General features: G+C 45.5%; 1 protein-coding gene across 1 annotated transcript; it reads right to left on the reverse strand.

Annotated features, from left to right (window-relative positions):
- Positions 1 to 20,672: 20,672 nt before the first annotated feature.
- On the reverse strand, positions 20,673 to 24,448 carry HSBP1 (heat shock factor binding protein 1). Its single transcript, XM_066557634.1, has 4 exons — positions 24,366 to 24,448; positions 23,813 to 23,879; positions 23,112 to 23,231; positions 20,673 to 21,972 (listed from the first exon to the last, which is right to left on the reverse strand). The coding sequence occupies exons 1-3, from the start codon at positions 24,408 to 24,410 to the stop codon at positions 23,113 to 23,115; spliced, it is 231 nt and encodes a 76-aa protein (XP_066413731.1). The 5' UTR covers positions 24,411 to 24,448; the 3' UTR covers positions 20,673 to 21,972; position 23,112.
- Between the last annotated feature and the right edge of the window lie 3,067 nt (positions 24,449 to 27,515).

Below are 27,515 nucleotides of genomic sequence, written 5' to 3' on the forward strand. Positions count from 1 at the left end.
ACTGTTCCAAGCACAGATCATCTCATGGGAAGAGATAAAATGGAGAATTCCTTTTGGAAACACTTGAAGACCTCCAGTGCTGCAGTTATCACTCCCTATCTCCCTGACTGACACAGCTGCAGAGACAGAATTACAAGATTTTATCACATGAATCTCATTAGAAAATGCCCACTAAAGGCTTTTCAAAGAGGTTTTTGTCAAAGCTTCCATCTCCCTCTTCCTAACAATTCATCCACCATGTTTCTGAATAAAGTCAATGAGAATGGAATGCACCCATCCTTTTTTTCTCTCTCTCTTTTTTTTGTAGCTTCCCTTGATAAACCAATATTTCTCTACCATGAGCCTGGAAGAATAGTGCTCAAGTTGAACACGGAAAACATTGTTCAGCAGGACTCACTTTGGGTCCTACAAGCTGTAAATGAGGTCATGCATTCAAAAGGGATCTAAATGCTGAGGTTCCTGAGATAGGATTTGTATTGTGCTCTTGACAGGCAGTATTTATGCCTCTGTCAAAAAGTTCCTTGCAGATTAAAGTTACAGGAGCTGCTACAACCAGCTTCTGGGTCTATTTTTAAGCTGCATAATGTGCTGCTCGATATCCTTTGATTATAGCAGGGGTTGGGATTTGATTGGAAGAACATGCCCGTGTGTGGATGCGCTGCACGAGTTGCAAATCTATTATTTACAGCAGACACAGGGTTTTTCTTCGTTGCTTTTTGAGCCAATCCAGCCTGGCCCCTGTGCTGCAGCTCAGTGTGACACCATCTGGCAGCTCTGTGCTGATCCTGGACCTGTGTGAAAGCCACGAGCAGAAGTTTAAAATTGTGATGTTTTGGTTCATTTTAGCAAATATCCTCTTGAGACATTGAAGCTGCAGGATGAATTTTCCTGCAAAACCTCCTAATATGCCTCTGTTCACTCGTTAAACCCTACTCAACATTACATGTAAGTGAGAAAAAAAGAAGATCATTCCAGCTGGCAACATTTGGGCCTGAAGGTTGAGCATCCACCAGCAGGATCTGGGCTGAGATCATTGGAATAGCAGCACCTCAGTTTCATAATGGTGGAGACACATTTCAGTTTAGAGAGACAGGAGTGACTGTTACTTAAATTCATATTTGGATCCTGAACATCCCAGAAGCTCTAGAGATATTTGGAAATAGGTTTAGCCTACACCAGACCCCTGGAGTGTGTGAATATTTGAGGTTATTTTAACCCCTTTTGTTTTGCCATCTTGAAATACCTTTCCCTATTCATTTTTCTTCAGGGTGCCCCGGATTTGGAGAGATATGGAGTTACTGGTAAAAGAGAGGTGAAACAAGGATTTTGTCTGGATGTCACACAGCCTGGAGGCCTCAGGAAATGAAATTATGACAGGGAGTAGTTTGTCTTGGAGGGACGATGAAGGGCCATGGGTGACCTCTGTCCTTACAGATCTGCTGCTTCTCTCCATATTATTTCCAACTCTGCAATTCTATGGCATAAGCACGTGTGTTCCTCATGATGAGAGTGTTTACAAGAGCAGCATTTGTGATGCTGTAAAACCTGAGATTATTTAGTCTTCTAATTTTAGAGCTGTTCCCTTCTCCCTTCCATGCAAACCTGGTGTTAGCAATTGTAAATTGGCTCCAGCTTCAACTCAGAGAATTTAAAACAGTATGAAACTGATTTTTTAAAAGAAGGAATTATTCTTTTCCTCTATGTTGCCCTTCATGAAGACATATTCTGCACTGAGGGCAGTAAGCACATGTCAGATTAAAGCTCCTCAAAAGGTCCCAGCTTCCACCTGAAGGAAATTTGGGGAAACAAAAAAGGGGTCTCATGAAGTAATGGTTTTGTCAGGAAGATTAATCCACAAACACCAGAGGTTTATGTCCAAAAAGGAGACAGAGGAGTCCTTTGACTTTAATCAAATAAAGGGAGAGGCCATGGGGCATTTCCCCTGGGGTCTCTCCAATTTTTGGAGGGCTTTTTATCCCAATTTCCCTTCTCTCTTTCCCTATTGGCTGAGGTACTTGAGAGGTTCAGACTTCCCAGAACACCTGATACCAAAGATTCCCCTCTAATGCATAACCCTCCCTTTTAATTTTAAATTCTTACGGAATTTAGGGCTTTTCCCCATTGTTTCTTTCACCTTTCAATATCCAATTCCATTTATCAGCAACCCTAAAGTTTATTTGTAAAGGCAAACATCTTTCTCCATTCACCAATCAGTGGAATCCTTCCCACAGTTTCTTTTATCTCTCAGCGCTGGTTTTGTCTGCCAGCAGACCCACAGCTTGTTTGTAAAGACAAACCCACTGTTCCTCTCAGTTTCAGCCAGCAGACTCATGAAGTGGGGAAGTGTTGGTGGGACTGACAGCCTGCCCTGGGTTTGGCTGGCAGTGGGGAGCTCTGGCCATCAATAAAAGCCAACAGTGCAGCTCTGGGCTGAGTCCCTGTGGAGCAGGAGGGAATTCCATGTGGGAGCTGCTGTGTTGTATTTGCTGGCACCCCCATGGCCGGGAGGAATTATGGATCTGACTCCATGTGCTCAGAAGGCTGATTTATTATTTTGTGATATATTATATTATATTATATTATATTATATTATATTATATTATATTATATTATATTATATTATATTATATTATATTATATTATATTATATTATATTATATTATATTATATTATATTATATTACACTATACTAAAGAATACAGAAAGGATACTTACAGAAGATAATAAAATATAAAAGTCAATAATGAAAACTCATGACTCCTCCCAGAGTCCCCACACAGCTTGGCCCTGATTGGCCAAAGAGTGAAAACAACTCACAGCAGAATCCAATGGAACAATCACCTGTGGGTAAACAGTCTCCAAACACATTCCAAAGCAGCAAAACACAGGAGAAGCAAATCAGATAATTATTGTTTTCCTTTTATTCTGAGGCATCTCAGCTTCTCAGGAGGAAAACCCTGGGCAAAGGGATTTTTCCAGAGAGTGTGAATGGCCCAGTGCTGCTGTCAGGATTCACCTGCTGCACGTCTGTGCAGGAGCTGGGGACTCAGCACAGGGGTTAAAGGCTCTCTGCAGGATGTCAGACCTCTGCTCTGTGTTTGTCCTTTTGCCAAAACAGATTTCGTGCTGGGGAAAGCTCTCAGCTCCTAGTGCTGGAGAAATGTGTCTTCTGTAGTACAGCTGCTCTGGGAGATTCCTCTTCCCCTTGTCTTCTCACCAGTCTCTCTCAGATCTGGTTTTTAATGAGGTTTCCTGCTCCAGAGAGCTACCACAGAAGGCCATTGGTCTGAACCTCTTCCCTCCAGAAGAATGCATGAATAATTCAAGCCCATTAGCATTCATCCACCTCCCACCGAGGCTGTTGCCCAAACGAACTCACTCCTGTCCTTTTAACTAATTATTCCTCCCTAACTACCTTTATTTTCCCTCTTCTTTTTCTGTTTTTCACTCTACCTCCCCCTCTTATTGGAAACACCACCTGCCTGCTCCCCCTGCCTCTTCCATCGGGCTCCACAGGGAATGCTGCTGCTGTGGGGACTTTGTGTGAAAGAGCCACCACCAAGAAACAAACAGGCTACTGCCCAACAGGCCAGCTCTGAGCCCTGCTGAAAGCTCAGAAGTGATTTTGGCAAGGGGGATTGTGACCGTGTTCACAGGGGTCAGAGGATGAGGGAAGAGATGAGGATCTGGCTCCATGTTTCAGAAGGCTTGATTTATTATTTTATTATATATATTATATTAAAACTATGCTAAAAGAATAGAAGAAAGGATTTCATCAGAAGGCTGGCTAAGAATAGAAAAAGAAGGAATGAATAACAAAGTCTTGTGTCTGGGACAGAGAGTCTGAGCCAGCTGGGCTGTGATTGGCCATTAATTAGAAACAACCACATGAGACCAATCCCAGGTGCACCTGTTGCACTCCACAGCAGCAGATAACCATTGGGTACATTTTGTTCTTGAGGCCTCTCAGCTTCTCAGGAGGAAAAAACCCTAAGGAAAGGATTTTCCATAAAAGATGTCTGTGACAGGGGATTTCCCAGCAGTGTTGCTCATGCCCCAGCATTGCAAACCCCACAGCAGCAGGGAGCAGCTCAGGGAGCTTCCCCTCAGAAAGCACTGGCCAAAAAACAAATATTCCTGATCAAGGCCTTCTGCCTGTGTCAGCCCCTCTGCTGTGGGACAGAACATGTTGTCATCTCAGGCAAGGAAGCTCTGAACTTAAGAGAAGCTGGTAATGGGAGACACTTCTGTGTTTATGGCCAATTTCTGAAGAGTTCATTGCCAATTATTGCTTTGCTCTGGCACCATTCATTTCTTACGGTCTGCAGTGGTGGGAATACGCTAAAGCCATTCCTGACTTTCTGGTGAGGATGTTTCCATTGCTGACACCTCAGTGGAGCACCTTTGGCTCATTTTCTTGTCTTCACCACCCCCTGTGCCCCTCACTCCACTGTGGCAGACATCTTTGCATGAAAATCCTTTCCTAAGGATTTTTTCCTCCTGGGAAGCTGAGAGGCCTCAGGAACAAATGCAAACAATGGTTATCTGCTGCTGTGGAATGCAACAGGTGCATCTGGGATTGGGCTCATGTGGTTGTTTCTAATTAATGGCCAATCACAGCCCAGCTGGCTCGGACAGAGAGTCTGGGACAGCTGCCTTTGTTATTCATTCCATTCTATTCTTAGCTTAGCCAGCCTTCTGAGATGAAACCTTTTCTTCTATTCCTTTAGTATAGTTTTGATGTAATACATATCATAAAATAATAAATCAAGCCTTCTGTAGCATGGAGTCAGATCTACCTCTCTTCCTTCCACGTAAGACCCCTGTGAACACCATCACACTGCACAGCAAACCTGCCTGCCCACTCTTTTTCCTTTTTCTCCCTTTCACCTTCCTGTCTCAGCGCTGCTCATTTTCCTGAAACGAACCCTGCAAAGATAAAGCAGGCAGGAACAGCAGCTTTTGTTTGGGTGGGTCAGGGGAAAGCAGAGCTCTGCCGTGGCTGTGGCACAGGGCTGGCACTGCAGCCAGCTCTCCTGACTTTGGCAGTGACTTCCTGAGGGACTTCATCCTGCAGGGACCCCAATTAGCAGCACTTCAGCCCAATTTAGCTCCAGGCTGCTAAATTCCTGTCATGTATCCTCTGAAAGGCCAGCCCCAGCCTGTCCTTGCTGGATTGGGTATGAATGGGCACAGGAAAGGTGAACTATTCTGTATTCTATTACTTATCCCCTTGGGCAGTGCAGTCTTCCCCTGTAAAGTTGAACTTTAAATATGATAGTTATTAAGGCTTGTCTAGGTTTGAGATTTAGCTCATATAAATTCTGACAGGAACAAATGGCTCTAAATTGTGACCAAATCTTTCTTTCTCCCCATTCTCTTGCCCTTCCAGGTCTGCTGCTCAAAGAGGAAACTGAATCAGAACAGCTGAGGAAGACAAACAGCTGCTTTAAAACAAAGTTATCCAGATCTCTTCCTAATAGAAGAAATTACTGCAACATGCCATGCTGCAGCTGAAAGCAAGATGCTTGTGACAGATCCTTTTACACTTGAAATTGGCTTTTAAAGCAGGCAGCAAGTGGAGGGGAGTGGAGCATGACAAGCTGCATGCAGAGCTCAGGGTAGAGGGGCACATGGTGGGATTCAGTTTCCTGGGTCAAAGCTCCACCAGATAACACAAGAAATGATATTGGATGGAAAAGCAGGTAGAGCAAGGCAGATCAGTGAAACGTGGTAGGAAGCAGCAGGGTCTGGGAATTAGGACACCAGGCACGAGGGAGTGTTACAGGCATGTTTGATGAAAAATCTTTTCTTTAGTATTTTTTTTCTCCTGAGAAGCTGAGAAGCTTCAGAAACAAAAAGTAAACATTGATTATCTGCTGCTGTAGAGTGCAACAGGTGCATCTGGGATTGGTCTCATGTGGTTGTTTCTCATTAATGGCCAATCACAGCCCAGCTGTCTGGACTGTCTCAGTCAGTCACAAGCTTTTGTTATTATTCTTTTTCTATTCTTAGCTAGCTTTCTGATAAAAATCTTTTCTTCTATTCTTTTAGTATAGTTTTAATATAATATATATCATAAAATAATAAATCAAGCCTTCTGAAACACGGAGTCAACATTCTCGTCTCTTCCCTCACCCTGAGACCCCTGTGAACACCTTCACAAGGGAGTCTGGGAATTATTTCTGATTTGAAGGGCAGAGCATTTCCCCATTTGCTCTGCCCCACCTTTTTCTTTTCCCCGTTCATGCCAAAGAGCAGCAACTGTGGGTACTGCAGAATGGGATTAATGTAAGGTTTACTTGGCTCAGAGAACTGCAGTGGCAATCGAAACCCAGGGCAGGGCTGGCAGGGTGATTTTTGGTGATTTTTGGGGTGGGAGGGTGGCTGGCCCCAGCCCAGTCCATGCCTTCTCCTGAGCCAGGCTCAGTGCCCACCTTAGCCCCAGCCCAGGGCCAGCCCCAGCTCTGCCTCTGCCTGGGCTGGCCCTGCAGGGCTCCTTCAGCTCAGTTAAATTAGCTCAAAGAGATCTCTCATGTCAAATAGATGCAGATTTCTTACCTGTTCCAGGGCTGCTCTCAAGGATGTGTGTTCAGCACCCAACCTGCCAGGGCTCTGAGCTCACCAGGGATCCGCAGGCACGCTCAGCAAGTCAGGAAATACAATTTTAGCCACAATTTTAGCCAGGTGTCCTTTGACTGCAGAGAATGGTGGTGTCCTTTGACTCCAGGTGATGCTGCTCTGTCAGGCTGCCCAGATCTGCTCCAGGCAATGGCCCCTGTCAAAACCCTCAGTGATGCTGCAGAGGGGAGAGGATAAAACCTGTCAGGAGCCAGGACATTGCTCTGGTGATTCGAGACCCTGGCAGGGGGCTCAGAGACCTTGGCACAGAGTCACAAACTCCTGTGCCTCTGATTCTAGCCCATGGAAACAATTCCCAGCTTTGTGTGAGGAGTTACAAGCCACAAGAGTTTGAGTAGGATGATAGTTAATTTGTCACAGGGTGAAAAAGTGGAATTTTGGGGATTTAGAATGGGGGTTCAAGAGGCAAAATGGAGGAATCTGGGCGTGTCCTGTCCTTCTTCTCCTTCTTGTCCTCCATTTTCTGCTGTGATGGTGACACTTTTGGATTGGTTTAGAGTAGAGACAGACTGTCTAACATAGGGGATAGGTATTGGAAAATTATTGTAAATAAAGCACAGGTAGTTTTTAGTATAAAAAGCCAACACCACCCCAAGGGCAGGGACTGTGCCGCAACCCGACCTGCTGGACACATCTCAGCAGGTCAGAGAGAGAATGGAACAGATAAGAGAAAATAAACTATTGGAACCCAGGACATTGCTCTGGCTGCCCTGGAGGACTCGAAACCAGCCAGGGGGCTCAGAGACCTTGGCACAGAGCCCAAGACCCCTGTGCCTTTGATTTTAACCCATGGAGCAAATTACCACCTTTATATGAAAAATTACAAGTCAAGAGAGTTTAGGCAGAATAATAGTTAGTTTGTCACAGGGTGAAAAATAGATTTTTGGGGTTTTTTAGAATGGGGGTTCAAGAGGCAAAATGGAAGAATCTGGGTGTGTCCTGTCCTCCTTCTTCTTGTCCTCCATCTTCTGCTGTGATGGTGGCACTTTGGGATTGGTTTAGAGTAGAAGCTCAGTGTCTAACACAGGTGATAGGTATTGGGAAATTATTGTAAATAAAGCACAGGTAGTTCTTAGTATAAAAAGCCAACACCACCCCAAGGGCAGGGACTGTGCCACAGCCCGACCTGCTGGACAGATCTCAGCAGGTCAGAGAAAGAATGGAACAGATAAGAGAAAATAAACAACCTTGAAAAGCAGAGCCAAGGAATCTCGAGTTCTTCTCCAGTTGTGGGGCTGGGAAAAAAGAGACTTTAATACCTCAGGAGCCATTTCAGCAACACAAAACCCGAGACCAGCCCATCCTGTGCCAAGTGATAACACCTCCTGCACATGGCTACGCTGCTGTCTTTGCCCTTATGATGCCTTTCACAGAGGATCTGGAGACATTTTCCAGGCGTTAGTTAATTAATCTCCATAACATCCCTGTGAATGAGGTGACTTATCTGCTGTTTCACAGACGTGTGAGCTGAGGTTAAGTGTCTTCCCCAAAGTTAAACAGTGAATTAGAGGGAAATGCTGAGAGGGAAATGAAGGGCCACAACTCTGTCTAACAGCCCTGCTCTCTCCCCAGCACCCTGGCTGCCCAAGGAAGCTGCCTTCCCTCTACACCCCGTCCTGCCGGACAGCAAAGTGGTGAAGTTCAAATATTTCTTGCAAAACATGAGCTCATTAGCAAGTGTTTTACCTGTAATTTCAACTCCTGACACGGATCCGTGGGTATGGTGGTAGATTGTGCTCTGTAAAACAGTGATTTCTTATTCAAGGCCAATTAAATCTTCCTCACGAGGGAGTAAAACTGAGTTTAAAGACACCAACTGCATGTGTGTATTCTGACATGAAAGCATTAACACCTCAAACTGAAATGTATATATTTTTTTTTTTTGAAAGGCTTCCAGGTTTGCCAGTACAGGCTGTCTTGTTTCTGAGAGAAAAATTGATTTTCTACAAATGTTCAGCAGGATTTTTTTTATTATACTTCCCCCCCACCACCCCATCAGAAGAAGGAATTACTGATTTTCTTCATAACTCAGCAGACATTCTGGAAGTCTGAGAATACATGGTTTATATTTGCAACTTCTGACAAGCTGGGGAAAGGAAATAAGTATTCAATACCTGTCCCACACAGTATTGCCTGTCCAGATCAATAAATGCAACAGCAAGGGCAGCACTCTTGTGGAGAGCTGCAGTTAGAGTTGCCACCTGCTTTTTGGCAAGTCCCTACATTTACTGGCATAAAGCCCACTCGTCTCTGAAATGCTCCAGCTGCTGCTGCTCCATTCTATTTTAATAAGGTGTTTAAAAAGCTCCAGCTGTTCCTGAAGAAGCAGCTCAGAGGAGATGATAAGTCTGACAGGCACGGCGTGAGCGAGGGTGGCCTCCCAGACACCCCATGGTGGCTCTGGTGATCAGTTCTGACACGCTGGATTTGGCAGCTCTGATGGAAGCAATCCACTGCCAGATGGTGGAAGAATGGAGAGAAGGGAAGGCAGAGGGATGCTCCACCTGCAGATCCACCCTCAGTGGCACCCAGGATGGCACAGGGAGGGTGAGAGGCCCATCCAGCTCCTCCATCCCATCTTTTGTCCATGGCAAACCCAGCAGAGGTCACCAGTTCCTCTGCCACTCGGGAAAAAAGCATCCGTGGCCTCATTCCAACCCACAACAAATCACCTTTGTTCTCCCAATTAATTTCCCCTTCTGCTCAGTGTGTGGCACGTGTGTAATTAGCTCCAGAAAGGCAGAAATGTTATTTCAAAAAACTGTTTGAAACGTCCCAAAGAGGCATTGCAGCAGGCTTTACCCAGCGTTCCTTCATCTCCATTCCCTCTCTAATTACCAACGAGCCTCCTTCTTCAATGCTGTTTTATGGAGCTCTTCTTTTCTTCCCTGTTGCTATTAGAAAGTTGCTGATGTGGAAAAAAAAAAAAAAAAAAAGGAGGGGAACGTGTCATGAGAAGAGTCATGGCAGATTGAGCTCACTTTGAAAAATCCCTATTCAAACTTGAAGTGGAAGCTTGGGTTTTGGGGTTTTTTTTCTTTTCTTGGGGTTTTTTTGGGTTTTTTTATGGGGGGTTGGTTTTTTTTTGTTTGCTTGTTTGTTGTTTTGGAGGTTTTTTGCTTGGTTTTTTGTTTTTTTTTTTTGTTGGTTTTTTTTGTTTGTTTGGGTTTTTGTTGTTGTTGTTGTTGTTGTTGTTTTTTGTCTTTTGGTTTTTTGGCATGAAACCCCAAAACCCTGGTGGACAGGGGTGAATGAATTCTCAGCAGAAGAACGTTGACTCTGCCATTCTTTCCTGGCTTTGCTTGGAAAAACAGGAGCAGCATGAAGGGTGGAACATCATCCCTCTTGATCACTTGTTCTGTCAGGAGACGGTGCAGGTACACAAGTACAACATAAATTTGATTTTCACTGCAGTCAGAAACTGTACTCATCCCGTGTTTGTCAAGACAAAGTTTGAAATTCTGGTGAATATAGGAAGGCAGGAGGCTGTTATCATGCAGAAGTGAGATAACAGTGTGATCTGTGGCTCTTCAGTGCATTCCCTGTCTCACCACCCCTGCAGTTATGGGTCTTTCATATTCCAAGCTGTCACCTGAGCTGGGAGCAGGAGGAGGAGGAGGAGATCAGCCACACACCCATCCATCCCACCCCTCTCACGGTGCCAGCCCTGCAGAATAAAGGATTTATTCCCTCACACCCTTCTGATTCTGCCTCGTGGAAGTCAGTTGGTTTGGATTTGTGCTGGGATAATAAAACACAAGAGGGTTTTTAATTTTGTTTTTGTTTGTTTTTTTTTTTTTTTTCCAGAGGAACAAAAAGATGATACAGGTTCTTGACTTGCTTGGAGAGAAGCTTGGAGCTGTCATTGCTGAAAGAAGCATTTTCTGCCTATTTCTGTGGGACAAAGTGGGCCAGAAATGCTGCTCCCAGTTTGGTCACCAACACAATCTCATTGCTGAGCTTCTGACTGATTTAACACTTAAATCACCAAATCTGCAGTAAGCAAAATCCCTCCTATTGTTGTTTTTATCCACAGCTGACGTTCAGCCTGGTCCTGGCTTGGAGCTCTGCTGTAAAGGATCCCATTCTGCTCAGTTTTAACACCGAGGGGAATTTGGCTGCAGTCTGACCCCAAAATGCAACACAGGGCACATCCACAGGGCTGCTTCCAGGGAAATGTGTCTGAGAGTCACTGCCCTCAGCAAAGGAAGCTGGGAAAAGGGAAGAAGCAAGCTGGAACCAGGAGGAGAGTGGCTGGGACAAACTGGAGGGTCGTGTCTTCGTTTGTTTGATCATGTAATTTGTAAAGCACGTCCCCAAAGCCCAAGGACAATGTGAGAGGTGCCACTTCACCCACAGAGGGTCACCCCTGGCACAGGCTGGAGGACAGCTCAGGGCTGGCACTGGCAGGAGCAGGGGTTTGGGACAGGGAGTGAATGGCACCACAGCCACTCAGCCCAATTCCCACTTTGTCGCAGACATCTTTTATGGAAAATCCTTTCCTCAGGATTTTTCCTCCTGAGAAGCTGAGAGGCCTCAGGAACAAAATGCAAACAATGGTTATCTGCTGCTGTGGAATGCAACAGGTGCACCTGGGATTGGGCTCATGTGGTTGTTTCTAATTAATGGCCAATCACAGCCCAGCTGGCTCGGATAGGGAGCCGAGCCACAAACCTTTGTTATTCATTCCTTCCTATTCTATTCTTAGCCAGCCTTCTGATGAAACCTTTTTTTCTATTCTTTTAGTATAGTTTTAATGTAATATACATCATAAAATAATAAATCAGCCTTGTGAAACATGGAGTCAGATCCTCCTCTCTTCCCTCACCCTCAGACCCCTGTGATCACCACCACACCCACTTCTCAGGAATTTGGGGGGCACATTCCATATCCAACCTACAGCTGAGCTGAGCTGCTGAGCCTGGGAGCCACCCTGGCTCCTGCCATCTGCTGCGGCGATCAGAGACCTGACTTTAGGGGAGCTGGGCACCTCATGGGCACCGGGAGCAGGAATCTGAGCACCAGGAGCAGATCTGAGCACCAGGAGCAGGGATCAGAGCACCAGGAGCAGGGATCAGAGCACCAGGAGCAGATCTGAGCATCTCATGAGCACCAGGAGCAGGGATCTGAGCACCAGGAGCAGATCTGAGCATCTCATGAGCACCAGGAGCAGATCTCAGCACCAGGAGCAGGGATCTTAACACCTAATGAACAACATGAGCAGGGATCTGAGCACCAGGAGCAGATCTGAGCACCTCATGAGCACCAGCAGCAGGGATCTGAGTACCTCATGGGCACCAGGAGCAGATTGAGCATCAGGAGCAGGGATCTGAGCACCAGGAGCAGATCTGAGCATCTCATGAGCATCAGAGAAGATCTGAGCACCTAATGAACAACATGAGCAGGGAACTGAGCACCAGGAGCAGGGATCTGAGCACCTAATAAACAACATGAGCAGGGATCTGAGCACCTAATAAACAACATGAGCAGGGATCTGAGCACCAGGAGCAGGGATCTGAGCATCCCATGAGCACCAGGAGCAGGATCTGAGCAGGGATCAGCAGGGATCTCAGCTGTATTTCAATTCCAGAGCTCCCTGAGCACGGAGCTGCCTTCATTGCAGAGGGGACAGTGCCATCTACAGCCCCGACTCAGCCTGGCTGTGGAACTGTCTCCAAACGTGAGAGGATCTGGTGCATTTCTGCATTTAGCCTCTGGATTTAGCTGACAGCACCTTCTGAGCCCTGCTGTGGGCTCTGGTGCCGAGCACACTGCCAGTAAACCATGGACAGCACCAGCACAGCCACACAGGCAATCCAGGAGGAGTCACACTATCCCACCCACTCCCCTCCGTGGTTTTGTGTCCTTTTGGGGACTGTTTGACAGAGCTCACAGAAAATACCAGATCTTTATCCAAATCACTTCTATTTCCATCAGGTTCTGTATAGCTCTTGAACTCAGTGATCTGTGAGTGATTATTGCAGATATTGGGGCTGCAAGACTTCCCAGTTACAAACACACACAGATCACAGCTGTTCTGAGAGAGGAAGGGAACGCAGAATCCACTTTGGTGGGCCCAAATCCCCCAGCAAATGCAGAATTGATTCTAAACTCAAACAAACACTGGGCCTTTCTACAGCTAATTAATGACACAGTGCTGTGCTGTAAGCCATGGACAGCACCAGCACAGCCACACAGGCAATCCAGGAGGAGTCACACTATCCCAACCACTCCCCTCCGTGGTTTTGTGTCATTTTGGGGACTGTTTGACAGGGCTCATAGAAAATGCCAGATCTTTATCCAAATCACTTCTATTTCCATCAGGCATAACCCTAACCCTAAACCTAACCTAGGGTTAGGGATGGTCCCAAGGAACAAGCTGTGGAGGCAGCCATGTTGTGGCAGTTTTTGATTCTAAACTCAAAACAAACACTGAGGCTTTATTAATTATAGCTAATTAATGAAACAGTGCTGTCCTGGGTGCTTTTAAAGGCTGTACACACCTGTCATCCAGAGGAGAAAGGGGTGAGATTTGTTCTGTTCGTGTAACCTGGGAGTTTGGCTCTGTTTCGTTCCAGAATTCAAGGTTAGGTTGGGTCTGACCCTTGTGATCCCTTCAGAAGAGAATCAATTCCAGCAGCTACACCTGAGAAGTGGCAAAATCAAAGCAATGGCTAAAGGAAATTTGTGTGCTTTAAGTTTGCTCCTAAAAATCTGGACTAATTTCATTCTGAAGCTTCAGCTCTGTAATAGAAATGTAGTACCAGTCTGCTCAGGAAAAAAAAAAAAAGAAAAAACAAAAAAAAACCAATATATTTCTGCTCCTGAACCTATAGAAATATCTCCTGTGTTAGCAAGGATTTTGCCATGCAGTTGACAATTCTGTTCTAGGCAGTGGAGCACAGAGGGAATCAAATCAGATCACATCACCATAGGAGGAGGATTGAACATGGTAATGAGTAAGATGGGCTGGTGTTTAAATAGCAAGAGATATTTGGGTGAAGATTAAAGGATTTTTAGTCATGGGTCCAAATTCCATGGTTAAATAAAATTTCTGGTGACATTTGTATAACAATTCTGGGGAATTACATTGTGTGGGTTTAGTTTGTGATAAAGTTTAAGCTGCAGGATCTCCTACAAGGTACAAGAGCCATTTTTAGCATTAAAAAGTTGACCTGCTTGACCTCTTCTCAGTGGTTCTGGTCTTTGACCTTGGCATGCAGCATCCAAAGAATCACAGGATCAGCATCATCCTTGAGGATGGTCAGGAGTGCTCCAGGATCACAATCCCACTGGGATTTCTGTGACTGAGCATCTGTGAGAGTTAAATTACACCTGTCAGACCTCATGGCAGAGTTGTTCTTTGGAGCACACTGAGGGGCAGCTGACTTCCCCAGGTACTTTCTAATTTTCTATCTATTTCTTAAAAAATAACTTTAAAAGTTTAAAAACTTTCTATTATTCCAAAGACAGAATTAGAGCAAACAAAGCTCTCTGTTCATCTCCCAACACCAATTTTTCTACTCAGGCTCAGTTAATGCATGCTAACCTTAGTGTAAGGATTTTATTTTTTTTTTTCCTAGATAACCTCCTTGAGGAAAACTTTCTGCTTGATTTTTGAGGAGTTGCTCAGCTGCAATCATGCAGAATTCTCAGGATTTCTATGACTGAGCATCTGTAAGAGTTTAAACCTGTCAGACCTCATGGCAGAGTTGTTCTTTGGAGCCCACTGAGGGGCAGCTGACTTCCCCAGGCACTTTCTAGGGTTTCTTTCTATAATTTTAAAGACAGAATTGGAGCAAACAAAGCTAGAAAACCCCTGCTGTGGTGAGTTTGTGGCTACCAACTGCCCCCATCACCAAAACAATCAGTTCTTGAGTCGACCGGCGCTGTGTGGCCACATTTTCCCATCTTTAGAGAAAATCCCCAGTCATTATACATTTCTGCTGTGCTTTGAGTGCTTGCTCACCCATCACCCTGGAGCTGCAGGTACTGCTTGCAGTGCCCTGGGGTGCAGCATTTATCACCCCAGTCCCTGCAGCAAGGCCGTGTGCCCTGAACCCTCCCTCCCTCTGTGAGCTGAAGCTCTCTGTTTATCTCAAACAACCATTTTTGTACTCAGGCTCAGTTAATGCATGCTCACCTCAGTGTAAACATTTTACTTTTTTCTTTCCTAGATAACCTCCCTCAGGAAAACTCCTTCTCCTTCAGGAAAACACTTTCTGCTTGATTTTTGAGGAGTTGCTCAGCTGTAATTGTGCAGAATTCTCAGGTGCAGAGGTGCCCTGCCTGCTGATGACAGGCACTTTCATTTTGCCTTCATTTTCATTTTTTTTCACTTTGCTTGGGCAAGGCCTCTTGAAGGACAGCTCTCTTCTTCTGCCATCCCTTCCCATCCAGTGCATGAGAAACTGCAGAACTTTTGCAAAATGTCCCAGTCCCTTTGCTCAGCAAAGCTTCCTTGGGAAACACACGGATTTTGCTCTCAAGAGTGAGCCGCTTGTTTCTGTGGGTTTTGAGAGGTTGCTGGAGGGAGATATTTCCATCCTTTTCTGTAAATCAGTTAGGAAAACACTAACTGGCCCTGATTCCTGCTCCTCCCTGGGCTGGGCACAGCCACAAAGGGGAAAAGAGGAGAATGAGCAGAAAAGAGGAAACGAGGAGAATGAGCAGAAAAGAGGAGAATGAGCAGAAAAGAGGAAAAGAGGAAAATGAGCAGAAATCCCTGGCAGCCTCAGGTCTGATCCCAGGGTTTCTGTCCCCACACAGGCTGCTGGTGTCAGATCAGCTTGAAGAGATTTCATTGATGCCTGACAACTTTTAACAGTCTGACACCTCCATCCTCCCTGTAGAGCTCTGCATTCATCTGCTACTGATGTTAAATAATCTTTTTTTTTTTTTTTCCAGGTATAAAACATGGGGTTCCAATGGGCAAAAGTAGCAGGAAAAGCCAGTGAGGTGAGAATGTTTGGGGATTAAACATGGCTGAGAGAGATTTCAAATTCTAATCATGACTTTTTTCTCAAGTATTTGTTCTGCCCTATCAGCTAATACAGCAATGGTGCATGCATTAACATCCTGAAATTGAAACAGAGATCAAGGGTATAGGGTATAAATTGGTTTTGGAGCATAACATTAAATAATCAAACCACGCTGGAGCAGCCTCTGTGACAAGATGACTTACATTTTTGGTGCTGCTTTTTAAATGTGATTATGCATTTTAATTGTTTAACTTCAGCCTGTAGAGTAGTTTCAAAGATGTTTTAAAATAACTTATGGCATGAAAAGCCTCCTGGTTTTTAAATATGCCTCGGGTTCAATGAATTTGTTTTTAATTTTGTGTGATGTGTGAAGCAGTGACTTTGTTCAGTGCTTCCAAGGGGGTGGAGCAGGATTTTCTTAAACACTCTGGATTGACGAGGCTACAAATGTGTAAAGACAGTAGAAATTTCCATTCAGTTTGTTGTTTTGTTACTCTGGAAGAACACAGGGCTCCATAAATTTCATGTTTGGAAGAGCAAGAATCTTCAGGGGCAGGTTGGACAAGGGCTTGGAGCACCCTGGGATAATGGAAGGTGTTGGGATGGGAAACCCATGGCAGGGTTGGGATGAGCTTTGAGGTCCCTTCAACCCACACCATCCTGGGATTCTGGGACTCTGGGAAGAGCTCTGGGACATAAAGGGACTGTGGATAAACAGGAAAAGGTGATGGGGTTGTCTTCCCCACTCCTTCAGCCATTCACCTCATCCTGCCCTTCAGGAAACAAAGAGACAGGGACCTGCTGCTCCTCCTCAAAAGAAAACACTTCTGTAAGAGAAACAAATGCAATCAGAAAGCTTCATTCCCTGGGAAATTCATATTCTGAGAGATGAAGGATTTGGTCTGAGGAGGAAAAGGTAAAACTGGAGGAGCCGTGCAGGGGGAACACTTGGAGCTGGAGATGCTGGCAGGACCCAGCTGGGACGAGGCTGTTCCTGTGCCACAGGTGGCACTTGGGCCATTTGTGACCCCACATGTGACAGAAATGCTGCACACAGAGGGGCTGTGCAGCACTGCGGGCGTCTGAGCTGAGCTCCAGGGGATGCAGGGGGCAGGATGAGATCCTTCCTTTGCACACAAAAGGGTCACAAATCACATTTGTCACATGCACACCTGCAGTTCTGGAGAAATTAACTCCATCACTTCTCCAGCTGTTAATTCCGCCAGGATTGAATCTCTCGAGCAAGGATTGCACGTTGCACAGATCTGTAAGCTGCAGGTGTATGTATCTGTGTTTATATCTGTATCTAACTACAAGAACTTCATAAACAAAAATGTCAGCTCATAGCAAAACAGTGTAAAAGAGCACTTCTATTATCACATGCACATTTTTCAGAGAGGCAATTCCTGGTAAACCTTTCTGATTTCAGAATGTTTGTGAGAGGTAAAGTGTCTATTCTCATTCTTTATTTTCCTAATTTAATTTCATTAACTCTACATCAGAGTGAGGAAAAACTATCTCAGCAAGCATTAGATCTTTTCAAAAGAGCGAGGCTTAAAGCCCAGGAAGTGATTTGTGCACGCTCTTGATTTTCTGAACTGTAAACCATCCTCAGTGCAATCCCCAGAGCTCAGCAGGATGTGGCTCCTTACAGCCCCAGCCTCTGAGCCCCACATTAAAGGTGCCTGAGTGATTCATCTGAGCAGTGCTGCTCCTCGCAGTGCCTGTGCCACTAGAAGGCACTCTCTGCTAGAAAGTCGGGAAAAGAGAAGATTTTCATTAAATAATTCCGTGTGGACACCTCCAGGAGAAGTGCAGACTTCAGGTTTAATGTCGGAGAAATGCTGGACAGAGGCTCTGGCCGTGGTCACAGCTGCTTGCCAGCCAAATTATAGAATTGACATTATTTCCCTTTGGAGGGCAGTGCCAAATGTATTTACAGTGTGAAGGACTGAATTCCACGAGCTCTGAGCTCTGGAGGAAGGGCCAGTGAGTGACTCCAGCACTTGCCCAGGATTTGGAGGACAGGCAGGTGACATCTACAATTCCACAGGAACCTCTGGCAACCCAATTCCCTGAGGATGATGCCTCAGGTTTATCTTTTTTTTTTAATTTTTGAGATTCTGTGCTGCTTCAGTGTGTGGGTCTGGGTTCACATCAGGGGATGCTGAGCTCTGTGCACAGAGCAGGGACACAAAACAATTCCTGCTCCAGCTGGGCACCAAGGACAAATGATCCAAATCTCAGCCCAGGAGCACAAACATCGTGGGCTGAGAGAGAAAAACAAGGATGGGACTGCAGGGGCTAAAGCTGGAATGGGACAATGAACTGCAAGATGCAAATGGAGCAGAACTGATCCCAGGGAGAGACCCCAGGAGCGCTCGGGCATTTTGGGACCATTTTGGTTCACCTTGGGTGCATTTTGGGACCATTTTGGTCCATCTTGGGTTCGTTTTGGGACCATTTGGGTCCATCTTGGGTTTGTTTTGGGACCATTTTGGTTCACCTTGGGTGCAGCCCTGGCTGGGCTCTTGTGCTGCCCAAGGTGGATCCATTGAGGAGATCCTTTAATAAGTTCCTGCTTTACTCTTTAGCTCTGCCCAGCCTCTCTTCTAGCTCAGCCTTCCCAAGGCATCAAGGAGGGGAACCAAGGGCATTTTCCTGGGGGTGTTAAGAGAGTCAGTTTAAAGGAGGACAGGAAATATCAGCTGGCACAAAGGCCCCCTGCCAAAACCAGAGTGGCAGGATGGAGCCCAACAATTCCTCTGTCCCACAGCAGGCAGTGATGTGGGGGGATAGAATGTAAGAAAATAAAGATGGTTTAGAAATTAATCTCACCCCTAAGGAGTTGCAGCTGGGCCAATTATCAAAGATTAGGGACAGGCCTGACTTTAACAGGCCACAGCTGTACCCAATGAGAAGAAGAGTGCAATAAAAGAGTGGGTGGCTGGTTGAGAAGGGAACTGGAGTCAGTGGCTGCTTTGTGAGGAAGAAAGAGGCAGTGCTCTGAGAGCTGCCCACGAGAAACACCAAGAAGAGCCAAAAGTATGAAACTTTTGTGATAAGGGGACAACAGCATGGAACCCCTGCAATGAGATGAGAGCACAGTGACACCTGCCTGGCCCTGAGGGAGCTGGGCTCATCCTGTGGGAAGGGAGGCTCCCAAGCTGGCTCCTGCCTGGGGTGAGTGTCACAGGTCACTGTGTCACTGGCTCTCTCCAGCCTCATTTAGTGCCTGCACCAGATGCTGCTGGCTGAAAGCTGCAGTCTTATTTACTGTACATTGTCTTTAGGGCAGAGATTAAATGAAAAATCCTCTTAAGGATATCACAGCTCTGGATCATTTATCAGTAGGCAGAAGTGTTTAAAATATGCTTTTATTAGAATGCTGTTCCTCTGTGCAGAGTAACATTCCTGCTATAAAGACAGGAATTAGGAAACCAGAAGAGTTGAAACAGCAATGTCAAATTTATTTGTGTTGCCCAGGTAAAAATACACAGGCCACACAGCTCCTGTGATATTTAACTTATTTCTCAGGTCTTAATTCAAACCCAGCCCTGCTGTTAAAGATTGCCTGCACAATCTGTGGCTGAAGACTTGCATTAGGTCACTCTTAATTTCTGTCATAGAAAAACACTGATTCTGTTTGCTGCTCCTAATGCAGATCTTTGAAAGGGCCTTGTCTTAGGTTGGAAATGCACGATGTGGCCAGGGGTGTGTGTTCTACTGCCATCTGTCAGAGGTAGGGCTGTTATCTCTGTTCATTGGGCAGTTTTTCTTTATCTCTCCCACACCAATCCTCCCTCCAGGAGGTCTCTGCTGTCCATGGGCCATTAATTATTAATTATCTTCTCTCCATGGCCAGTGAGTGTCCCTGCATGGCTGATCCAATTCCATCATCCCATGGGGAGATGCTGCGCCCAGGGGAGGAGCCAAGCATTCCTACCTGGATACAATCTGAGGTTTGGGACGCCAGAACAGCCTTTTCCACTGGATTCCCAGAGGAGCAGCTGCCTCTTCCACTGGACCTTCAGAGGAAAACTCCCCCCTTGTGCAGGATCCCTGCTCCAGCAGAACCACAGCTGGCACTGCAGGAGGGCTGAGCCCCCATGGGATGGGGCTGTGCCACCCCCTGACACACAGGGGGACAGGGCCTGCTCTGACTCTGCCAGTGTTGTTTTGTATTACTGTATTTTTAATTTTTCCTAATAAAGAACTGTTATTCCTGCTCCCATATCTTTGCCTGAGAGCCCCTTAATTTCAAAATTATAACAATTTGGAGGGAGAGGTTTGCATTTTCCATTTCAGGGGAGGCTCCTGCCTTCCTTAGCAGACACCTGTCTGTCCAAACCAAGACAAACAACTACAGCTGAAGTGGGGCTCTGAAGGCTCAGAGGGGAAGAGAAGCAGGGCTGGGAGAGGATGGCAATGGAAACCCAGAGTAGGTGCAGGGAAAAGCAGCTAAAATCAGTCAAGTGTTACATTTATGAGGGAAAAATACCCCAACTGAACAATGGCTGGAATCTTTCCAGTGACTGGAAAAATACAGCTGCTTCTTAAAGCTGAAATGATTTTCCTGGAATTTATTCTGCCAGGATAAACTTGAGGAAAGCAGGGTTACTGCTGCTGTACAGGGTGCAGGCAAATTCAGCAATGGCCATGGAGGAACACAGCCAGATGAGAACTTATAACATTATACATCATATATATATATATATATATGAGAATGTACATGTATAAACATCATAAAAAATTATTATCCACTTGAATATGCTTCCCTATATTCTAATTAATAATTAATTAGAATTGTAATTTATTACTCTTACTATTTCTAATTAATACTTTTCCTGTATTCTGATTAGCTGCTAAAGGCCAGATCTGACAGGGCACGAATCATCACCTTTTTATTATACAGAGCACACCTGGATTTTTGGACTTTCCTGTGAGCAGCAGCTGTGCTAAAGTCTTTTTATAACTCACAACTAAATATAATCTCCCATCTAATGATATATTTATGCTAGATTGTGCTGTAACACACACGAGCTGACCATTTGTTACCACATAACCGTTTATTAGATTTTTTTTTTTTTGAAATGACATTACAAAGGACCTAAGGCTGGTATTACAAGTCAATATTGATACATTTCTCATGTTCACAAAACTCCCCCGTTTTTATGAGCTTTTATTACAGTGAGTTTGGAAAAATGACCTGTCATATTGCCTTCACAGCACTCAAGTGCTAATTTGGTGGCATTTAAGGAGCAGCTGAAGTGTGGTGCAACTGCTGCCTGCCACTAGTGCTTGCTGAAATTTGCATTTGAAGCTGGAGGAGCATTGCAATGATTGTCAGGAATGGCTGACATTGATCATTTTTCTTCACAAGTGACACAGTTTAAACCCTCCCAAACACACCTTCCACGGCCAAAATGTAATAAATACACACTCCAGGCCCAAAGATGTGGGCATGATTAGAAAAGCAAACAAAAACAAGCAAATATTCTGAAGTTGCTATTCTGAGAGAAGCAAGGCTTTAAAAATCTACCTGGATTCTCTCATTTTTTGTTCACGTATCACTGCTTTGCTAGCAAACTTGTGTCCAACAGGGCAGTGATTGCCACTGAAAACCCCACACAGACATTGCCACAACCCCTGTCCATCAATCCCAACGCCTTCCAGCCAGTTATGGATCAAAGGTCATGCCAGAGGACATGTTAGAAACCTTCAGTCCCACGGTGAGATTGCTCTGTGAGCAGCTCCTTGTCTGCCCAGGTGTCTCTCATGGCCCATCTGCATCCCCTTGATGCTCCAGGAACACCAGCAGTAGGAGAGATGGTTTTGATGTTCAGTGCCTCTCGTTTCCTTTATTACATGGATGAAAGACAACACAATCCTCAACTAGTGAGTGCCTGATGCTCAGACCTACAATTAATGCAATGAATTAAGTTTCAATCTTGTGCTTCACAAACTCACAAGGCAAGGTTCCCATTTGGAGGGAGTCACTAAATGCTGAGCTATCAAACATGAAACATCTACAAAAGTACAGGAAAGAGAAAAAAGTGACTCCACAAAAAAATACACTCAGGAGTTGAGATCCATAAGATCTGTGTTTTAATAACACAACCAAGTGATCCTCGTTACAAGAATTCAAAAAGTGAAATTACAGTACACAAAATCAAAATAGAAACTACCCTACCCCAACTATACAATGTACATTAGGAATGCAAGCTCTGTAACAATATAAAAATGCTTTCACACACTGGAGTTGCAAAAAGCCATTTTTTAATTCCAAGGATTTGTAGAAAAAAAAGAAAAAATAATCTTCCATGACTTATCTTGAGTTGTTGGCAACCTGTTGGGGAAAAATAGTAAGAAAAGACATTACTGGGAATTAAGAGAATGATGCTCAGCAGAGATTTTCATTTCTGGGGTTCAGACTAATGGAAATGACACTGAGGGCAACAAAACCAGTAATAATTTGTGTTTCTAACAAGGTAACACAAAAATAGACATCTTAACAAGCAAGAACATATCTGTTCCAAACACAGGCCCACTGTAATACTGGGGCAAGGGGGCAATCAGAAAGAATAAGAAGAATATATAATATAATAGAATATATAATACAATAGAGATTTACTGGCAGGTGAATTGCATTCCTCCAGGGAGCAGTGCCCAGGGACATGGATTGCCTCATGCCTGGGTGCCCTCCCACACAGCCAGCACCTGCAGCTTGGCAGCTGGGAGAGAGTCACTGCTCCCTGCAAGCTCCCAGATGGCACTCAGGAGGAATTTGCAGCTGAAGGACTCCTCAGCAGCCCCTGGGGCTCCACCTGGGCAGTTGCTCCAAAGCCTGAGTGCCTTTTCCATGGGGAAATCCCTGCTGGTGTCCACCCTGAGCCTGCCTGGCCCAACCTGGGGCTGTTCCCTCTCCTCCTGTTGTTGCCTGGGAGCAGATCCCTAACCCTCTAGCTGTCCCCTCCTGGCAGGAGTTGTGAAGAGCCACAAGGTCCCCCCTGAGCCTCCTTTTCTCCAGGCTGAGCCCCCTCAGCAGCTCCTGGTGCTCCATTCCCTACCCTAGCCATGCTCTCTCTCTCTCTCTCTCTCTCTCTCTCTCCATCACAATCACCCAGAGCAGCCCCCAAACCAAGGAGCAGCTCCCTCTGTGTCACAGCCAGTAATTCCAAACTCCCAGGGCTTTGCTTCTCCTCCTGTTGCTCCCTGGGAGCAGATCCCTAACCCCCCCAGCTGTCCCCTCCTCTCAGGAGTTGTGCAGAGTCCCCCTGAGCCCCCTTTTCTTGAGGCTGAGCCTCCTCAGCAGCTCCTGGTGCTCCATTCCCCTCCCTGGCCCTGCTCTCTTTCTCTTTATCACTCTCTCTCTCTCTCTCCAGCACAATCACCCAGAGCAGCCCCCAAACCAAGGAGCAGCTCCCTCTGTGTGTCCCAGCCAGCAATTCCAAAGGCCCAGGGGTCTGCTCCAAAGCCAGGATTTACTTTAGCCCTTGTTGGAAGCCGGGGTCTTGTTCTCCCCCTCGAGCTCCTCCACGCCCGCCTGCATCATGAGGTCGGCGATGTTGCGCTCCAGGTCATCGATGCGGCAGCTCATGTCATCGACTGCCCGGGGGTCAAGGGACAACAGGGACAGCTCAGGGACAGGGACAGCTCAGAGACAGGGACAGCAGCCTCAGCAGGCACCTCAGAGCCCCCCAGCCCAGCCCTGGGCACTGTTAGAGTCGGGCACAGCCGTGCCAGGCTCTCAGCACACTCACCAGGGCAATTCCTGATTCCCAAAATCCCATCTCAGCCTGCTCTCCTCAATCCGAGCCCATTCCCCTCCTCCTGTCACTCCAGGCTCCTATAAACAGTCCCATTTCACCTTTCCCTTCAGGCCACAATTAAACCACCCTGAAGTTTCACGTTTCCAGGTGAACAATCCCAGCTGTGCCAGCCTTTCCTCCAGCAGAGCTGCTCCATCCTCTGCTCACCCTGGAGCCTCCTCTGGTCCCTCCTTTCCCAGCCCCAAATGATAACATTCCCCTACAAGTGTCTAAAACTCCCTTGGTTTCATTGTTTTTATCCTTACAGCTTTGAGCAAACACTTATGGCCGCTTCAAATTTCTCTTACAAACCCCACTGGCCAACCAGATTTGGTGACACTTGTAATGCTGCCCCCATATGAGTTTAGAAAAGGATATTTCTTCCAATTATTTGGTCAGACATGGTTTGAAACTTGTCCTGCATTTGCTGGAGCAATGTCTGCACCTAATAGAAAGGGATAAAAAAGAAATAGTTTGTTTCCTTCAGAGGCTGTTACCCGATCTCATGTAACAACTACATTGATCTTTCACTGCTAAACTCAAACCCCTGCAGTACAGTTATACCTAGAAGTAAAAGTGCTGCTTAAATACATGTATAACGAGGTGTTACAGGAAACATTTGTAAGATCTAGAACCCGGCCGCCTCCCCAGCCAGGACCAAAGTCAGGACAGCACCTCCATGGCCCTGTTAACGTCCATGGCCCTGGTAATGTCCGTGGCCCTGTGAACGTCCGTGGCCCCGTTAATCTCCATGGCCCTGTTAACCACAGGGGGATTCTGGCGTCACAGACCGGGTTGTGATGAGGGCCCCCTCTCCTTCCACCCCCTGCCACGCCCAGCGACACCTCCCGCGGAGCAGCTGCTCCAAGCGCCATCCAGAAGCGGGTTCTCCCTCCTTCCCCGGCTCTCCGCAGCCCGGCCCGGGCCTCACCACGGCCGTCAGGTCCTGGACGCTCTTGGGGTCGGTCTCGGCCATGGTGGCTCCGGCGGCGGCTGCACTTCCGGGCCGCGCCCCGCCGCTTCCGCCAGCTCTCGCGAGAGCGCCCGCACCGCGGCATTGTGGGAAATGTAGTCCTGAGGCCAGCCCCGGCAGTCCACGGACCGGCCCAGCAATTAAAGATTTTCGCTATTTCTACATTTCGGCTGAAAATTGTGCTGTTCTCTTATTAATTATCCTTCTGTCTTCTATTGGTTACTGCTGTATGAGCGTGGTGTTAAATCATTCTATGTAAAGAGCTTCTCTGCTCTAAGGATTATACATTTTTGTTTGAATGACTGCTGTTGTCTCAGTTTAACATGCACAATTTGGTTCCTGAAGTCCTCATTTCTTTACACAAAGAAAAATTAATTATTTATTTTAATAAATAATACATTCTTAAATTTATTATTTATTAATAAAATTTTTATGATTTAAAAATTATTATTTATTTTTAGTAATAATTTATTAATTATTAATTTTATTACTTTTTGTTTTGTTTTTTATTACTTTTTGTTTTGTTTTACTTCTTTTATTACTTTTGTTTTATTACTTTTGGGGGTTTTTTTCTTTTTTTTTTTTTTATGCACGATATTAAAATGTTCCTTTCTTTTACTTCTTGCTTCCTTCTGGATGAGCAGTTAAGTTAAGCTTAGGTAGGTCTAATCTCTTGAATGCTAACAATCTACCCAGAATTAGATGAAAATTTAAAGGGTGACATTTCATGAATATCTCTTCTAGAATCCATTGGCATTTCTGCTGCTTTGCCTAGACAAAGCTGGATGATTTGATTATAAATAGTTCATGTGTGGAGGAGAATGGGTAATTATTCTCAGTGCCTGCTCCATTAAGATTTTTTCCCCTCTGTTATTGAGTTAAAAGAAGTTTGGCAAATCACCCCGGAATTTCCAGCTACAGATCTCAGACTGAAATGAAGGGCACTTGAAATTTTCTTTTCTCCTGGAAATTTGAAATGTGTCCTTCCAGTTCCAACTCTACAAAAGCAGGAGCAAGGCACCAATTGGAGATGGACAGAGGAGAAATCTGCAAAACAAATGGGCAGTGTGGAAGCCAGCAAGGAAAGCTGTCCATGAAAAGGGACAATAACAGAGCTGTGCAGCGTGTCACCCTGCTCTTCTAAAGCCCTTCTCAGCCTTCTGATGTTTACTTATCTGTAATGAAGTTTCTCACACACTGTTCATGTAAATAATGATGGGTTTGCATTCCTTTCTGGAGGAGGAGAGAATTAATGAACTGTTGGTTTGACCAGTGTGGTTGGAGAAGTAGCAATTTCATCCTCCAGTCCGTGGTCACTTTTGGAATTCTATAAATATCCAAATCAAGAAATAAACGAGCTCTTTTTTGCCTTAAACATCTCAGTGAGTGTCGTTCATTTCATGGGGTATTGTTGTATTTTCAATGATGTGAATAATGTGAATAGTTGAGCCAGCTCAGCCAAATGTGAGGGGACAAAAACCTCCCAGAGCAAGGGAAGGAAGGTCACAGGTTGTGCTTCTGCCCTGCAGAGCTGCTCTGCCATGGGCTGCTCTTAATGCAGTTTGCACTCAGATAAACTCTGAAATCAGGTTCCTGAGAACATCCTGGCTGTGAACAGAAAAAATGAGCAGATGAGATTTACTTAATTTTTTAATTGGCATTTCTTATAATCCCAAATGTCCACAGTGTTCAGTATTGTAATTTCTGGGGCCAGTGGGACCCTTTTTTGGGCTGTGGATCAGGCAAGTGCTGCTGGTTTGGCTGGATCTGGAAAGGAGAAGGAAAAGGGGTTTTTATCCTTTAAACCAGAGCCAATGGCAGCTTTTCTGCAGGAAATCACTGCTCCCACAGGGAGGAACTCTTGGGACATTCCTCCCCCAAAAACTCCTTTGCTCTCAGAGGATGACAGAGCTGCTTCATCTCACAAAACTTTCAAGTTTAATTTTTCTGCCTTCATTTATTCAGAGTGGGGAGCCCTGGAAATCCCTGGGGTTCCCAGGATCCCCTGGCACTGAGGAGCTGCCCAGGTGGCTCCTAAAGCTGCTCTTTGCTCCTGTCAGAGTGCCCAAACTGGCACAGTTCTGCTGCTTTGTCAAACTGCCTGGAGCACCAGTTCAATGCCTGCTGCAAAGTCACATCAGAGTGTCTAAAACAATCCCAGTGCTCTTGGAAATTTTCTGCTCTGAACAGTTTAGGAGAGCTCAGTGGTGCTGGGGCAACACAAAAGCAATTTTTGCAGGGTACCTGCAGCGTGCCAGAGCCAGGGTAATCCATCAGGGTGTTGCCAGCACTATTGATGGGGTCTGGGATGGAGTTTGACTGCAAAGATGAAGAGGAAATTAAGTATAACAGAGTGATAATGGAATGATCAATGCTGCTGGCTGCAGACTTGGTGTGTGCACTGGAAAGGAAGATTTTCTGTCCATTGTGGAGTGAGGGGATGAGCCTGGTCTGAAATGCAAAGCCATTAGTGGGGCAGGGGGAACCCTGGGGCTTTGCTGACAGAGCAGGGAAATAAAGAAGGATGGGGTGATGTCCCAGACTGTCTCTTTCAAGAGAGCAGAAATAGTTCTGGGGTTTGTCAGGAAATTCCCTTTCCTCAGTAACCACAGTTCTGTTTTCTCTCACAGACACTGAGGGTAAAGGTGGGATTTTGGAGAAGTCCTTTTCCTCTAGCATTTGAGTAGCCTGGGCTGTGAAGCAGAAATTTGTTGCCATAAAACCTCTTTTGTTTTGTTATTAAAAGTCTGATTTCCATGGGAAAAAAAATCATCAGTTTGGGACAAGGATTTTCTTTTTAAGGGGACTCTCTGTAGAAGGAGTCTTTACTCAATAAGTGAACCAGAAACCTGTTGTCATAAAAACTCTTTTTTTTTGTTATTAAAAGTCTGATTTCCTTGGATAAAAGTCATCAGTTTGGGACAAAGATTTCCTTTTTAATGGGACTCTGTAGAAGGAGTCTTCACTCAGCAGGAAAAACTGTGCTGAGTATTATGGGCCTCAGAGTCATCCACCATGAAGCTTTTTGTGTTCCTAAAAACTGATCCTGGCAGGAAAATTTCTGTGTCCCACCTTGGGAGCCCTCCACAGTCTGTAGGACTGGTCTCT

This window comes from Molothrus aeneus, chromosome 11, assembly GCF_037042795.1.
Source record: "Molothrus aeneus isolate 106 chromosome 11, BPBGC_Maene_1.0, whole genome shotgun sequence".
Taxonomy (NCBI): Eukaryota; Metazoa; Chordata; class Aves; order Passeriformes; family Icteridae; genus Molothrus; species Molothrus aeneus.